Raw genomic sequence first — 14,803 nt, 5'->3', positions numbered from 1 at the left:
AATGAATGAAGTGAATGAGTCAGGACTGCAACTTAACAGAAGTAATTAACCTAAATTACTCAACAGAACAGTGTACTCAATGTACTGTCAAGTATACAAACAAGGTGCAACTATCATGTCTGTTAACATGGCAGAACGATGGACAGCATAACATTTCCAACACTCAAAATCTTTTGTAACCATTTTAAAATTGCCTTAGGTCCCAGTTTACAAACACACAAATCTAGTTCCACATGATTGATCTCCTACTTTATCGCCAGACTTTCCAATATGACTTCTGTCTATTGAACTCACCAAATGGGCAACCAAAAAGAACAAAGAATACTCATAGTTATTTAGATAATTGTGCCAAAGCTGTGAAGAACAAAACCACTCCAGAAGAATGCATTCATTGCCTACAGCCTCTAAAGCTGCAGAGTTCTGTGTTTAACTTCTAGCACTTGTTTGGAGAAAAAAACTCCAGGAAAAATAAAAAAACAGTAATACTACTTTTAAGGGCACACTTCATAAAGACAACTTCCTCCTTGGCTGGGTGTGGTGGCTCCGCCTATAATCCTAGCACTCTGGGAGGCCAAGGCAGGAGGATCACTGGAGGTCAGGAGTTCGAGACCACCCTGAGCAAGAGTGAGACCCCTGTCTCTACTAAAAATAGAAAGAAATTAGCTGGACAACTAAAAATATATAGAAAAAATTAGCCGGGCATGGTGGCGCATGCCTGTAGTCCCAGCTGCTCGGGAGGCTGAGGCAGGAGGATCGCTTAAACCCAGGAGCTTGAGGTTGCTGTGAGCTAGGCTGATGCCAAGGCACTCACCCTAGCCCAGGTAACAGAGTGAGACTCTGTCTCCAAAAAAACAAAAGACAACTTCCCCTTAATCCAATAACATTAAAACACAAGATATGAAAGAACATTTATTAGCACTCTTAACCAGAAGTCTTTCTCCCAGTCTCCATTTATTCTATATATTTTTACTGAACCACTACCAAGTGCCAGACACTGTAATAGACACAGGAAAACAAAGCTATGAAACAAAAGGTGTTGCCCTTAAAAAAGGCAACAACATAATAGAGGCAGATTAAAAATCAAATAAAAATACAGGCTAAGTGTTATGGCAGGCCGGGTGCAGTGGCTCACGCCTGTAATCCTAGCACTCTGGGAGGCCGAGGCAGGTAGACTGATGTTTGAGCTCAGGAGTTTGAGACCAGCCTGACCAAGAGTGAGACCCCGTCTCTACTAAAAATAGAAAGAAACTAGCTGGCCAACTAAAAATACATAGAAAAAATTAGCCGGGCATGGTGGCACATTCCTGTAGTCCCAGCTACTCGGGAGGCTGAGGCAGTAGGATCGCTTGAGCCCAGGAGTTTGAGGTTGCTGGGAGCTAGGCTGACATCACAGCACTCTAGCCCGGGCAACAGAGTGAGACTCTGTCCCAAAAAAAAAAAAAAAGTGTTATGGCAGAAGTATGAATGATTGGAGTGGGGGTGGAAAGGCTTCCTGAGACATCTAGAAGGACAAATAGGCTGGACACAAAAGGAAGGAAAAGCATTTTAGAAAAAAACACAGAGGAAAAGCGTGTGAAGGTATGAATATCAGACATCATGGTCACTCAGAAAACACCAGGCAGTGTGGTACAAAACACACACATGCAGTGGCACACTGCTTCCAGAAACTCTAAAGACACAGTCAAGGACCAAATGATAAACTCCTGGTGAAACTCAGGATATGGATTTTACCCTAAAAGCAGTGAGAACCAGGAGATAATTTTAAGCAGGAATGGGATTTTAGAAAGCACTCCGATGTATGAATTCAGCTTTTCTACCTGTGAGATCTGAATTGCCTTTACCATGTCCACAAGTGGAGACGCCCAGGAGACCGCTGGATTTGCTTGTCCTATATACACATGCATGGGGGTAGTGACAGGCGGTTAATAGTATCTCAGAATCACCAGCCTCTGGGGACAAGTGGAAAGGTGTGGGTGACACCATCTTAAGACAGTGAACAGTTAAAAAGAGGGTAGGAGGGGACCAAGACCTAATGAAATAACTTATATCAACCAGTACAACAAATCCTACATCCAAGAATCATAAAGCCCCAGAGTTTAAATCTCAGATTCAGTCCTTCTCTAATGAGGCCCCAGAGGATGACTATCGCTAACCTTCTCTAAAAAGAACTTAGGGTCTCTACCAGGTAGTCACACTCATTCCACACCTACCATGATGCTCGTACCACTGGGTGCTTTACATCACTGGCTATCTTCTTATGCTCATTTCAGCAAGTTTGTAAAATTCCTTGAAAGCAGGAATTTTCCATTTATTCAAACAATGCCTTGACATAGAAATCACTGACGAACAATACTACTGATGAAAGGCAAAAGTTAACCCCTTTTACATCCTCTAAAAAGTTTTAGACACCAGGTTTCATTTCTTTCACATAATGTGTGGACTCATGCTCCTGCCAGGAAGAGACAGCTGTTCAAGTATATAGGTAGTAAATACAGTGACATTCTCTAGAATGTGTAAGGAAGGGTCTGCATGCAAAGAGTTAAGCTATAAGATATTCTTAGGACAAAATAGCACTGGTAAAATAAACAAGAACTGCACACAATATAGATGAATCTTGCAAACATAACAGTAAGTGAAAGAAGGTAGACTCAGAAACATACATACTGTTGTATCCACTATATAAAGTTCAAAAACAAGCAACCTAATCTATAGTGTTAGAAGTCAGGATGGGGGTGGGGGGATTTTAGGGGCTTCTGGTAGTATCTTTAAGAATCTGATTAAGCCAGGTGCAGTGGCTCACACCTGCAATCCCAGCACTTTGGGAGGCTGAGGCAGGAGTATCACTTGAGCCCAGGAGTTTGAGGTTGCAGTAAGCTGTGACTATCATGCCACGGAATTCCAGCCTGGGCAACAAGCAAGAGCCTGTCTTTAAAAAATAAAAAAAATCTTTAAAAAAAAGAATCTGATTAAGAATCAGGTGCTGGTTACAAAGGTGTGCTCACTTTGCAAAAGTTTATCACCTACGATTTGCGCACTTCTCTGTATGCATGCTACAGTTCAAAAAAGTTTAAATCAACAGGCTAAAAAGGAGGGTGTAAGCACTACGGGGAGTATAAAGGACGATGCCACAAGAGAAAAAGCACTAGTGATGGGCCAAAAGACAAAATGAGAGCCGGAAAGACGTTAGAGACCTACTATTACAGTACTAATGAACTAAATTAGTTTTGATGACTATTTTGGTAAACTATAGCTTCATAAGGAAATTTTTCTTAATCTTGGAATTTCTTCAGCACCTACTGAAGTACACAATAAATGTATGCCACATGAATAAATCATACGTAAGTGAATCCATTCATAGCCTCCCACCCTAATGACTAACAGACTATATTGGTAAGTTAGCTGGCCTTCGTTTAGTCTACAACATACAACTAAGAAAAGTTTAGTAGCTTTGCACAAAAGCTCCAACTCTAAAAACTGTCCCCATCAAATGAGCTAGATGGCACTTTCTGTAAATCTGCAAAAACAACTACACCCTGGCTCCAAAGAAAGCAGCATTACTGTTTCCTAAACATTGTCTATAAAGCAGTCACTCCACCCAGTTCTTATCACTCTGTGGTTCCATACCCTGCTTTAATTCCTTTGTAGCACTTGACACTAGCTGAAATTACCTTATTTTCCTGTTTACTTGTTTATGTTCTCTTCCTCTCCATAGTATTTTAAGCTCAGTAAGAACAGGAACCTTGTCTGTCTTTATACCACTGTACACCCTGAGCCTAGAAGGCTGTGTGCTCAATAAAAACTTGTCAAATGACCACAACCACCCAGTTAATTTACTTTAAGGTCACCAAGTACACATAAGAGCAAGTCAGTACCAATAAATCAGTAATTCCAATCCAATAACAAACACAAAATAATTTATTACTCCATTCCTGGATAGCAGTGATCTTCAAAACTACCAGCTTTTGTACCAGCTTTGAGGTTGAAAGATCTGATGAAGTTTGATGATTTCAAAAACAGAGGCAAATTTTTTATGTATTTTTCTTTTTAGAAACAGGGTCTTGCTCTGGTTGCCCAGGCTGGAGTGCAGTGGTGTTCACCATTGCTCACTGCACCCTTGAACTCCTGGGCTCAAGCAATCCTTCTGCCTCAGCCTCCCAAGTAGTTAGGACTACAGGCGCACACAGAGCCATATCTGGTAATTTTTTTAATTTTTTTGTAGAGATGGGGTCTTGCTATGTTGTCCAGGATGGGCTCAAATTCCTAGCCTCAAGCAACCTTCCTGACTCGAGTCTCCCAAAGTGCTAGGATTACAGGCATGAGTCACCATATCCAGCCTTTTGGATGTATTTTAAGGAGAATTTTTATGAAAGACAAACACTACAACAAAGCCAATGTGACCTAAGAAGCAAAACCTGTGGATTACCAGGAAACACGGATAAGACACCTGGCTCTGCCCCACTGTAGGTACCTTCCCTTATTTCTATATGTTTTCCTATTTAAAAAGCATCAAAGAATGATACCCTTTTGAAGATTCCAGCAAAAATCATAACTATGCTGAGTTTTTCTATAAAACTTTAAAAGTACTTCATGACAATTCAAGAGATTTTGAGTTGTCAGCGTCTCAGAATTTAAGGGGGTGTGGTGGGAGTCCAAAGTTACAACCACAATGAATTAGAGAGTTTCCAAACAAGGGAAACATTTCACACACCAAGCAGCTGCTTCTTCAACCCCTCCAATTAGATACGCTGAATATCAACTTTTTTAAAAACTAGTTATTTCTACATAATCTTATTATACATCTAAAGTAATGTCCTCACTTCAACTTGTCTAAAAAGCTCTAAAACCAATACATTTTTCAGGGGGCAATATTCAAATAAACAGGGATAAAATGAAACACAATTTCAGTTCAACACAGTGATAAATCCTGGCACTAACGACTAGAAAAATTCTAAATCTACGGTAATTAATGAAAACAAACATTTTACAATTTTTCAAGTGAATGTGATTTAAGCAGTAGCTGAAGATAAAAATGCAGCATTACTATCAAAGAAACATTAATCAACAAGAATATGCAGCAATGTCTTGGCAACTTTGATTTTATAATAACACTTCGTTCAGAGAAATAAGACCACAAAACAAAATTAATTTATCACCAAGTTTAGGAAGTTACTCTGCCCAACACTTGAGAACTTCAACTTAACAAAAATAGGTAAATTCGCACATTGGTAGATTTTTTTCCTTTTAAAAGCTGGTATCCTCTTTCCTGAGACTGGCAGAGCAGGATGGGAAATACTCCTTTGCTATCACTTAGGAAAGGGATAGTGTTTCTTCCCCACCCACCTGCCACCTTACACACACACTCTTATTTTCTACCTTGAAAGCCTTACAGTCCACCAGTAGCACGGTGAGGAAGCAGCCTCCCCAGCTACCCATGACTTTGCCATGCTCTACCATTAAAGACTTAAAAGTATAACACACAATGTCCATGAGGAAACCATTTGACATTACGGGAATGTTCTAAAGAGTGGTTGCACAACTCTTTAAAATGACTAAAAATCGCTGAATTGCACACTTACAATAGGGGAATTGTGTAATAATATATAAATTATATCTCAATAAAACTTTAAGAAAAGTAGCCGGCAAGGTGTAAAGAGCAGGACAGTATATTTAGGAAAAGAAGTGTATCAAAGAAGCAAAGAGACCCAACACATAATTGTTAATACATCTAAAATACAGATCTCTACTGGCCCCCGAACCTCCAAGTAGCCTATTAAGAACCTCCTCCTCCTTCCCTTAACATATTCCTTAGGACATATGATCTTCCTTTCATTCTGCTCTATACTGCTCCAAAAAGAAAAAAAAGACCCATTCTTCATCACCTCCACAATTCTACCTGCAGAATTAAAAATATCTGATGCATATAGCAACAGTAGTGAAAAGCTGACAGGTGGTTTTGTAGAAATCAACTCTTGTCCAAAACAAATGGGGGGCAGGTATCCCTCTAATTGATTCCCCAGGCTGGGCTGCCCTGACTTCCCGTAGCACTTTATTTATACTGCTCTCGGAGTCTTTATAACTTGGGTTATGGTCATTCCAGTACATGTCCTATCAACCTTTGACACTCCTCCCTCCCTTCTCTCTCCCCAATACCTTCAGAAGTATCTGTCACATCCTAGGAATTTAATAAATGTTGTTTAGATGAATGACAGTATTTTCCCAATCAAATTGAGGAGTATCAATTCTATCCTCAAAAGGCAAATACACTTCTCTATCCTACTGGACTACCACTAATTTGAAGCTGATTTCCTTGGTTGACTAGTAGTAGATGATGGTGACAAGAATGATCAAAAACTCCAAAACAACCAATGGCTAGCTAAGGCTGTTAAAATACAAAACAGCTCAAAGCAATAAAACCCAATTTCTGTGCCAGGCAACAAATTATTACAAAAATCACAATTTTTTGCTTATTACCCAGCATCCAAACCCAACATGTTTTCTACCACCATCAATATACCAAGTGTGATTGATACTATACAAGACAGAAAAGGTCAAGTTCATATTAAACCCTTGAGGTACCAAAAAACCACAAGAAAAAGGCCCAAGAAAAAAATCATAGCAGTAACCAGTATCACAAAGAAATTAACCAACTGTTAATATACAGACTAGAACAGAATGGAAACCTGTCAAATTCACTTCTCCACATGCAGATCTGTTCATAACATAGAAAAACCAAAACATTATTTGCATTCCAATTAATGGTGACTTCTGAATAGATCTAAAAGACCAAAATATTGACAATAACCAAAATAAATTTCGGCTAGCTAAAAGCATCATGAATTGATAGAGTTTAAGTCGTCAGAAATGTGAAATCTGTGTTCAAATCCTACTCAATTTGCAAATATAGTGACAGCTTTTAGAAGGAAAAAAACAGAAAAAAGAAATCCTACTTAATGACATCAAAAAATTACATTAGACCCTTAAACAAAGTAGTTAAGTCTCCTGTTCCTACATAGACTCTAAAATATTTTAATTATTGATAACTTAACATATTTTTAAAAACTGAATTTCACTGACATCATTTGTAGCTCTGAAAAAAACTTCATATACGTTGTTTTTAAAGTCAAAACCTTCTGCATGCTTCCAAAAAAATTGATGAGTCAGATTTTTAAAAATACATGTAAAAACTGAAATGCACTTCATTATGAGATAATTATTCCCAGCAACAAATCAAACCTAAACTTTTGAATTTGGTTCAAGTTTCTCTTCACCAGTAAAGTTCTCAAGTTCTTAGGAGTTTCCTAGTCACTTACTTGAACATCATCTACGGTAACACTGAAAGCAAAACCACAATAAAGAGGTTTTGCCTCTGAGGGATTCTACATGTAAAAAACATTACTCATAAATAATACACAATCACTATTGCTTTAAGTAGCAAATACATTTCTAAGCTTTTACACCATTTGATGGAATTCCCTATTTTAGACAGCAAAAAATATCTATAAAACCACCGATGCATGTTTTTTAACTATATTCAATGATAATGAATTCTTATAAAACAACTTATAGGGAAATATTTTTAGTTGCTGAGCATTTTTATTCAAAGGTCTCATTATTTAAAGAGTTAATGGAATTTGCAGAACCAGTAATTGGGCCAATTAATCCCAGAGTTCTATTCTTTTAGGTTGCCCAATATCCTATTTAATACCACGTAAAAATAAACCAATGAAACCCTAACAGGACATATTCATTTAATCAAAGAACAGTATTCCAAGTGGAACTGTGGAGTACTACTACACAGTCACATTGGAACGCCACCAATTCAAAAACAAGTACCTGATGAAATGAGACTTTTGGCAATCAACTTTAAGTCCTAAAGGATCCACCAAAAACTCACTTATTCTTTCTCATTTTCACACATCCCAATGCCTGTTCATTAAATGACACCAAGAACAGTTTAACTTCAAACTCTAACACCACTGAAACCAATTCCAGACAAAAGTTAAAAGACCAAACGACTACAAAATCAGTCTTTGTATTTTATCCAAGTACAGCTAAATGTTAAACCCAAAGTAGTTCAACTCGTTTTGATACCACATGCAATTTACTACCTTCAAATAAATGAAGAGGAATTCTTTCCACATTTTCTTCATCATAATAAAGCTTTAAACACAAACTTCAATATAGTCACTCTATTCATTTCACCATTTTGCAAAATCGTCCTCCATCACCACTCTGCATAAGCCAATCAAAAAAAAAAAAACCCTGACAGCTCAGCCTGCCAAAAAAATGCACTTTCTTTATCAAACCCCAACATTTACTTTCTTCGAGTGCAAGAAAATAACAGACATTTGCAGCTCAAGACAGGAAAAGCATAACCAGCCTTATTGTACCACCACCACCACTAAATTTCTCAGAAAAGAGAAAAATAACTCAGAACAGGCAAATTAAACCATTCTGTAAAAGGCAAAAATAAAACGTCTGTCCTACAATCCATAGTAATAGCACTGTTTCCCCTTTTTCTAAGCCAATACCGATAAGCCAATGGATTCAAGTGTCAAATCCAGTGTGTTTGAAACAAGATGAAAACCTGGAAAAATTCCCTCCCATAAATCATTTAGCGAACACGAGGCTTTGCACCCAACACGAAATACACACAACCCAAAAACACACAGAACCCACCCCAAATGCAGAACATGCTGTAATCAACAAGTTGGAAAGAGGACAGAAAGTATGGCTCACTACCCTCTCCTCCACCTTTAAAAAAAAGTCCTTTAACAAAAGGTAACACAGATCTTCAAGTACCTGGTGGAGGTGCCTTTCCTCACATCGCAGATGCTGCACTTAAAGGCTTCAGCACTGTTTCTGAAGGTGCAGACGCTACAATCCCAAAAGCCTTCGTCTGCGGCAGGTTTCGCTTGTCTTTTTGGCCTTTGGAAGAGTGGGGAGCGCGGAAAAGGAGAGGGAAGAAACAGGGAGCAGGAAAAAGGGGGAGAGAGAGCAAAACACAAGCGCTGGTGAGCCGTCGTAATTTCACAGGAATCCAGTGCTGGAAACTTCGCTCGGGCGACCACCCACCCACCCTTTTCGGGGACTGGAACAGGGAGTGGGGAAGGGAACCGGGCGCCCCCACCGGCACCCTGCAACCCCGGGCTCGGGCCGGATTGCCTCGCACACCCGGCGGCGGCGGCGGCGGCGCCCCGGGAAGGGCCGCGGCGGGCGCAGGAAGCGAGCGGACTTGTGGACTTGAGCGTGGGGCTGGGGGGGCCGAGAGGGAGCCGCGGGCCGGATCTGGAGGGGGCGCGCAGGGGCAGCCCGAGGCCGGCGGCGGGGAGTGGGACGGCTCCTTCCCTCTCCCCTCCCATGCTCGCGCCCTCCCTCCCTCCCCACCTGGTTAAATCTCCCTTTGTCTGGGAGGAGTGGCGGCGGCGGCGGCGGAGGGCGGCTGAGGAGGAGCCGCCATGGCTGCGGCGCGCACGGCCGCCGGCCCCGAGCGGGAGCGACACCGCCTCCCGCCGCCACCGCCCGCCGCCGCCGCCTCCCCCCGCCCCCGGATCTCCATCTTAGCAGCGCCTCCCCCCGCCCCGGGTGGCTCCGGGGCCTAGTCGTCGCCGGCCCCCGCCCGCCCCCAGCCCTCCCGCCCCTCCGCCCCCTCGGCTCGGAGCAGGTACCTGGTCGGGCTCTTCTTGTCGCCCATGGTCATGGATGGGCTGTACCCCCGCCCCCCCCAAGCCGAAACCGGCGCCGCTCGGAGGAGAAACGCCGTCCGGGGAGTCGTCGCGGACCGGCCCCCCTCCCTCCCCCGCGCCCGCCCGCCCTCAGCCGCTGGGGCTCGAGCTCCGGCCGCCGCCGCTGCCGCCGCCGCCGCCGCCGCCGCCGCTGCCAGTCTCCGGACGAGACTAGTCCCCGCCAGCGCCGCCTCCGCCGAGTGACTGACGAGGGGCGGGGCCGGGCGCTGCGCGTCACGCGCCGTGCGGCCAATGGGAGGGCGGCGGCCGGCGCCGCGAGGGCGGGGGCGGGGCGCGGGGGAGGGCGGGGCGTGGCGGACGTGGGCCGGGCCGTCGGTGTGCGTGCCCGGGCGTGTGTGCGCGCTGGGGGCGCGCGTGCCTGCCGGTGGCCCCGCGGCCCGGCGCGGCGGAGCGTGCAAGCCCGGCGGGGCGCACGTGGCCGCGCCCGGGAGCTGGCAACGGGCTTCGGGCTCCGCACAGCCGCTCGGTGGGGCTGTCGCCCAGACCCCAGCCCCGAAGCCGCCCCAGGGAAGTAGTTCAACGCAGTTTGCGCGCGCCACGGGGGCTTGCAACAGCCGCGCCGCTCGCAGCGCCTCGAGGCTTGCCTTGCTCCGGCAGCCGCCAGGGCCTCCGATGGTCCGCGTTCCCCTGCACCCTTCTGCTCCTCAGCCACGCGGAGCGTTGTATCTGCCTCTCTTGAAGTCCCAGCCTCCAGCCCAGATGCTGGCCCGAAGCCCCCTCCCAGGCAGGCCCCCGACGCGGGAGGGAACTGCAGAATGGGTGTGGCGTGACTGGATGGCGAGACCCTAAGCTCCAGTTTGCGGACTCCTTGCAGCCTCTCTCCCCCAGAGCCTAAATAGAGCGTTTCCCTAGGGAAGTTGCTAGTCAAATCCTGGCGACCACGTGCCAGCATTCTAACCTTGCGCCTCAGCTCCTTCTCCAAAATTCGGCTAATAACCGTCCCCCTAGGGTTGTTTTGAAAATTCAGAGACAAAATGCACGGAAAGCTCACAGATCAGTGTCCGGCACTTATGAAGGACCAAAACAAGGTATTGAGTATCGGAAGCTCTTGTAACTGGGTCTGAGTTATGCACCAGTTCCTCCGCGTTAGAAGATTTTTGACGGTAAGGAACAGGTAGTGCCGTTCACTTTCTGCCCAGCTCCAAGAACGCTTGCCAAATCAACTTGAACGTGACTCGGTACCCTCTGCCTTCAGGCACTGGGGAGGCAAGGTAGGAGGAGGACGCCAGATGATAGGATAAAAGGCACAGGCGGTGGGGGGAGGGGACAGAGTTGTAGAATGATGCTAGAAGGTGGGGGTGGGGGTGGGGTGTGGAGGGCGAATAAGACAGACTCTAGGCCCCCTGTTGTAGGTTGTTATCAGACTGCCCCTTGTAAGGGCGTGAAACCGGGGAAGCCCCCTGAAACTGAGCACCCAGGGAGCAGGAGGACCTAGGACCAGTCCAGGGATCAGAAGGGAGAGAATAAAAAAGAGAAAGAATGTGTCAACGATAAGCTTCATGAGCACACAATGTCCTCTCCAGGCAGGCACACCCTGGAAGGCCAGGAGGAGCAACACTGTTTAACAAGGGTCAGCAACTTCCCAGGCCTCAATGGCACAGCTGCCTCCTTAGGAGAGAGGCCTGGGGCCCTAGGGGGCAGTGGGGCCAGAGGAAGCCGAGAGGCATGCGCACAAGCTATCCCCTCCCGCCCTCCCCCTCCCCCCCCCGCGCCCCCATCCCCCGTACCGTCATGCCATGCTCAGCCTTGACCTCTGGTGTGTGCCTGGCATGCTCCCAGGATTCTGCCCCTGGTGTGAAGGTACTGAAAGAAAAGGGACATTAAGAAACCCCAGCTGGAGGAGTGCCCTCTGAGGAGGGAAACTAGGTGGCTGGGAGCCATAGGTAGTGGAAAGGAGACTGACTCTATTATCAGTATTACTATTTACATAGAGTAAAATACATACATCTTCGCTTTGCAGTTCAGTGCATATATGTACACCCTTGTATCTACATCCAGATCAATTTATAAAATATTTCTATCCTTCCAGTGAGTTGCCCCTGCCATAGGTAACCACTATTCCAACTTCTGGTACCAAAGATTAGTTTTGCCTGTTCATGAACATCAAATATATGGGTCTTATGATATGTACTCTATCTGGTGGGCACCTTTTGCTCAACATATTTGTGATAGTCATCCATGTTACCTACACCAGTAATTCATTTTTGTTTGCTTAAGTGTGTAGAATTATATTGCAAGTACACTGTAATTCATTTATCATAGGAGATTGACCTCTTTTAGTATATCTTTTTGTATCTTTGTCCTGTGTTACCTTTTCAAAAAAGAAAAAGTTTAAAAAATGTTTTTAAGAAAAAAGGGGTTCTAGAATAGAGAGGTAATTTCTAGGAACTCATCAGACCTACACATCACCATGTGGTTGTAACTTTAGAGGCTCTAATTTTGTTGAGATGTTGGAGGTAAGTATCTATCAAAAGTCTCCTTATAGTTACAGAAGCCAAATGGACAGTGTGCTCTAGAACAATATGGCCCTAGGCAGAGTGTACTGTGGTTTTAGAGTGGTGGTTTTCGACCTGAGCTGGGTGGGGGACAAATCTTCCTCGAAGGTGTTGCCTTGGACCACTTTCTCTAGAAGCCAATGGGAGAGTCTGGAAAGTTATCAACTCAGCTTGCTCCTGCCTTGAAATTTGCAAGTGTTACTCCCCAGAGGGAAACCTGAATACTCATTAAGCCTGGGACTTTGAACCTTAGGAATATTCAGTAAAGGTATTATAAACAAGTGAGAGAAAAAAGTCTTTCTCCAAATACTTCAGGGCTTACCCCTGCCCCACCCATGTTACGCCTTATTATGGTCTGAGTCCCACGCTGTGGTCTAGGGTGAGGTTTTCAGCACTCAACGGCGAAATGAGAAAAATAAGCATAAAAGTATGAGTACTTTCCCATGTCCATGTAAATTACCAATGATTGATTCTTGAAAAAGACTTTTTTCTTCTGAGATTATGTCCCTTCACTTTTTTCTTGTCTTGGAGGATTGGGTAATTTAAATGACCCTTCTTTAATGAAGTGATGGCAATAGTATTTTGTAGTTGCCTCTCTGAAAATGTCCTCAATTAGCCAAATCACAAGTTGACAAATCTGTGTTGGTTTCCCAACCCTCTCCCCTCACTGATTTTATCCTTGAAGTTTTAAGGGGGCTAAGATTTAAATGACTTCACGAATGCTTCCAGCCCTAGTGTGATTGAGGGGAAGAGGAAGGAGAAAACAGTATGACAAGGTGAGTGAAAAAGCCACCCAAGGACTGAAGCTAGGAAGGTTAAGATTTCAATCCTAATTGCTAAGAATTAATGCCCGGAATCTTATGTCAGTGGTTTAAAAGGGAAAATTTCTTCTTAGAGCAACTACCTGGAGGTAAAGTGTCATAGAACCTGGGGAAAACCTAGCTCATTTCACTTAAAGACTCAGGGCTTGTGCTGGTATCACTGGGGACATCTGGAGAGTGTTGCTGAAGATAGGATGAACTTCCAACTTCTAAGCAAGCAACCCTGGAGGGGTGGAGCTTCCCTGACCATCTGTGTTGAACTTTCACCCAATTTTGCAACCAGTTACAATGTCACCTGCCCACGTGCTTATCAGAGCTGTGAAGATTTATTGATATGCCTCTTCCACAGTAGGAAATATCACAGCTCAAATTTGTCCTGGGTTATACCTCACACCATTTACAAAAATTAACTCACACAAGATGATAGACCTAAATGGAAAACCTAAGCCTATAAAACTACCAGAAGAAAATATAGGAGAAAATTTTAGTGGGTAGGCAAAGATTTCCTAGATATGAAACAAAAACAGTGATTCATAAAAGAAAAAGTTGATAGCTTCTACTTCATCAAAATTAAAAACTTCAGCTCTTTGAAAGACACTGTTAAGAACATGAAAGGACAAATCAAAGACTGGGAGAAAATATTTGCAAAACACATATCTGATAAAGGGCTTGTATCCAGAATATATGAAGAACTTTTACTGTACAATAAGAAGACAAGCAACCTAATGAAAACATGACCAAAAGATGTGAATGGACATTTCACCAAAAGGTATATGAATAGCTAATAAGCACGTGGAAAGATGCTCAACATCATTATTCATTAAGGAAATGCAAATTAAAAGCACAATGAGATACCGCTGCACATTAGAATGGCTTAAATCAAAAAAACTGACAATCCCTAGTGCTGGGGAGGATGTGGAACGACCCTCACACATTGCCAGTGGGAGTGCAATATGGTACAGTTCCTCTGGAAAAACAGTTTGGCAGTTTCTTATAAAGTTAAACATACACTTACCATATGAGCCAACAATCCCACTCCTAGGGATTTACCAAGAGAAACGAAGACATATGTTCACACATAAACCTGTACTCAGATATTTATAGCAGCTTTATTCATCATCACCGAAATTTGGAAATAACCCAAATGGCTTTCAGCTGGTGATATGATAAACAAATTGTGGTACATCCATGCCATGGAATACTACTCATCAATTAAGAGGAGCAAACCACTGACCTGTACAACACAGAGAAATCTCAGATAGATTATCCTAAGTGAGAGAAGACAGTCTCAAAAGGTCACATACTGTGTGATTCCATCTATGCGACTTTCTGGAAAAGGCAAAATTACAGGGATAGAGAATAGATCAGTGGCTGTCAGGGGCTGAGGGTAGAGGGAGGATTTGACTACAAAGGGAGGAGCAACAAAAGAGAATGGTGGGGGGAGAATGGAAAGAGTCTTTATCTTGGTAGTGGAGGTGCTTACAAGACAAAAATGCATTTGTCAAAACTCAGACCTACACACTAGAGAATACATTTTACTGTATATAAATTGCCTCTCAATAAATCTGATTTTTAATCATTCTGGATTGAAAAGTTCTGCAAGCATCTACATTCCATATCACTTCTCCTCTTAAAGTAATAGCCGCAAGAGCTGGCATTTGTAGTTTTGCTGTGTGCCTGACAATGAATTATCCTGTGCTTTCCTGAGTGTTCTTCTTTTCAGTAATCCACCCAGTTACTC

At 43.7% G+C, this 14,803-nt stretch overlaps 1 protein-coding gene across 1 annotated transcript in view; it reads right to left on the bottom strand.

Moving 5' to 3' along the window:
* Positions 1 to 9,901, bottom strand: part of LOC123623561 (RING1 and YY1 binding protein) — a 74,698-nt gene extending 64,797 nt beyond the window's left edge. Inside the window, exons 1-2 of the mRNA XM_045530770.1 lie at positions 9,669 to 9,901; positions 8,803 to 8,928 (exon numbers count right to left, since the gene is read on the bottom strand). Of these exons, the coding sequence (XP_045386726.1) occupies positions 8,803 to 8,928; positions 9,669 to 9,700 (158 nt within the window). The 5' untranslated portion in view covers positions 9,701 to 9,901. The remainder of the gene's footprint in view (positions 1 to 8,802; positions 8,929 to 9,668) is intronic.
* Between the last annotated feature and the right edge of the window lie 4,902 nt (positions 9,902 to 14,803).

Source organism: Lemur catta, chromosome 18, assembly GCF_020740605.2.
Source record: "Lemur catta isolate mLemCat1 chromosome 18, mLemCat1.pri, whole genome shotgun sequence".
Classification (NCBI taxonomy): domain Eukaryota; kingdom Metazoa; phylum Chordata; class Mammalia; order Primates; family Lemuridae; genus Lemur; species Lemur catta.
This window is presented reverse-complemented; position numbering and strand designations above follow the sequence as displayed.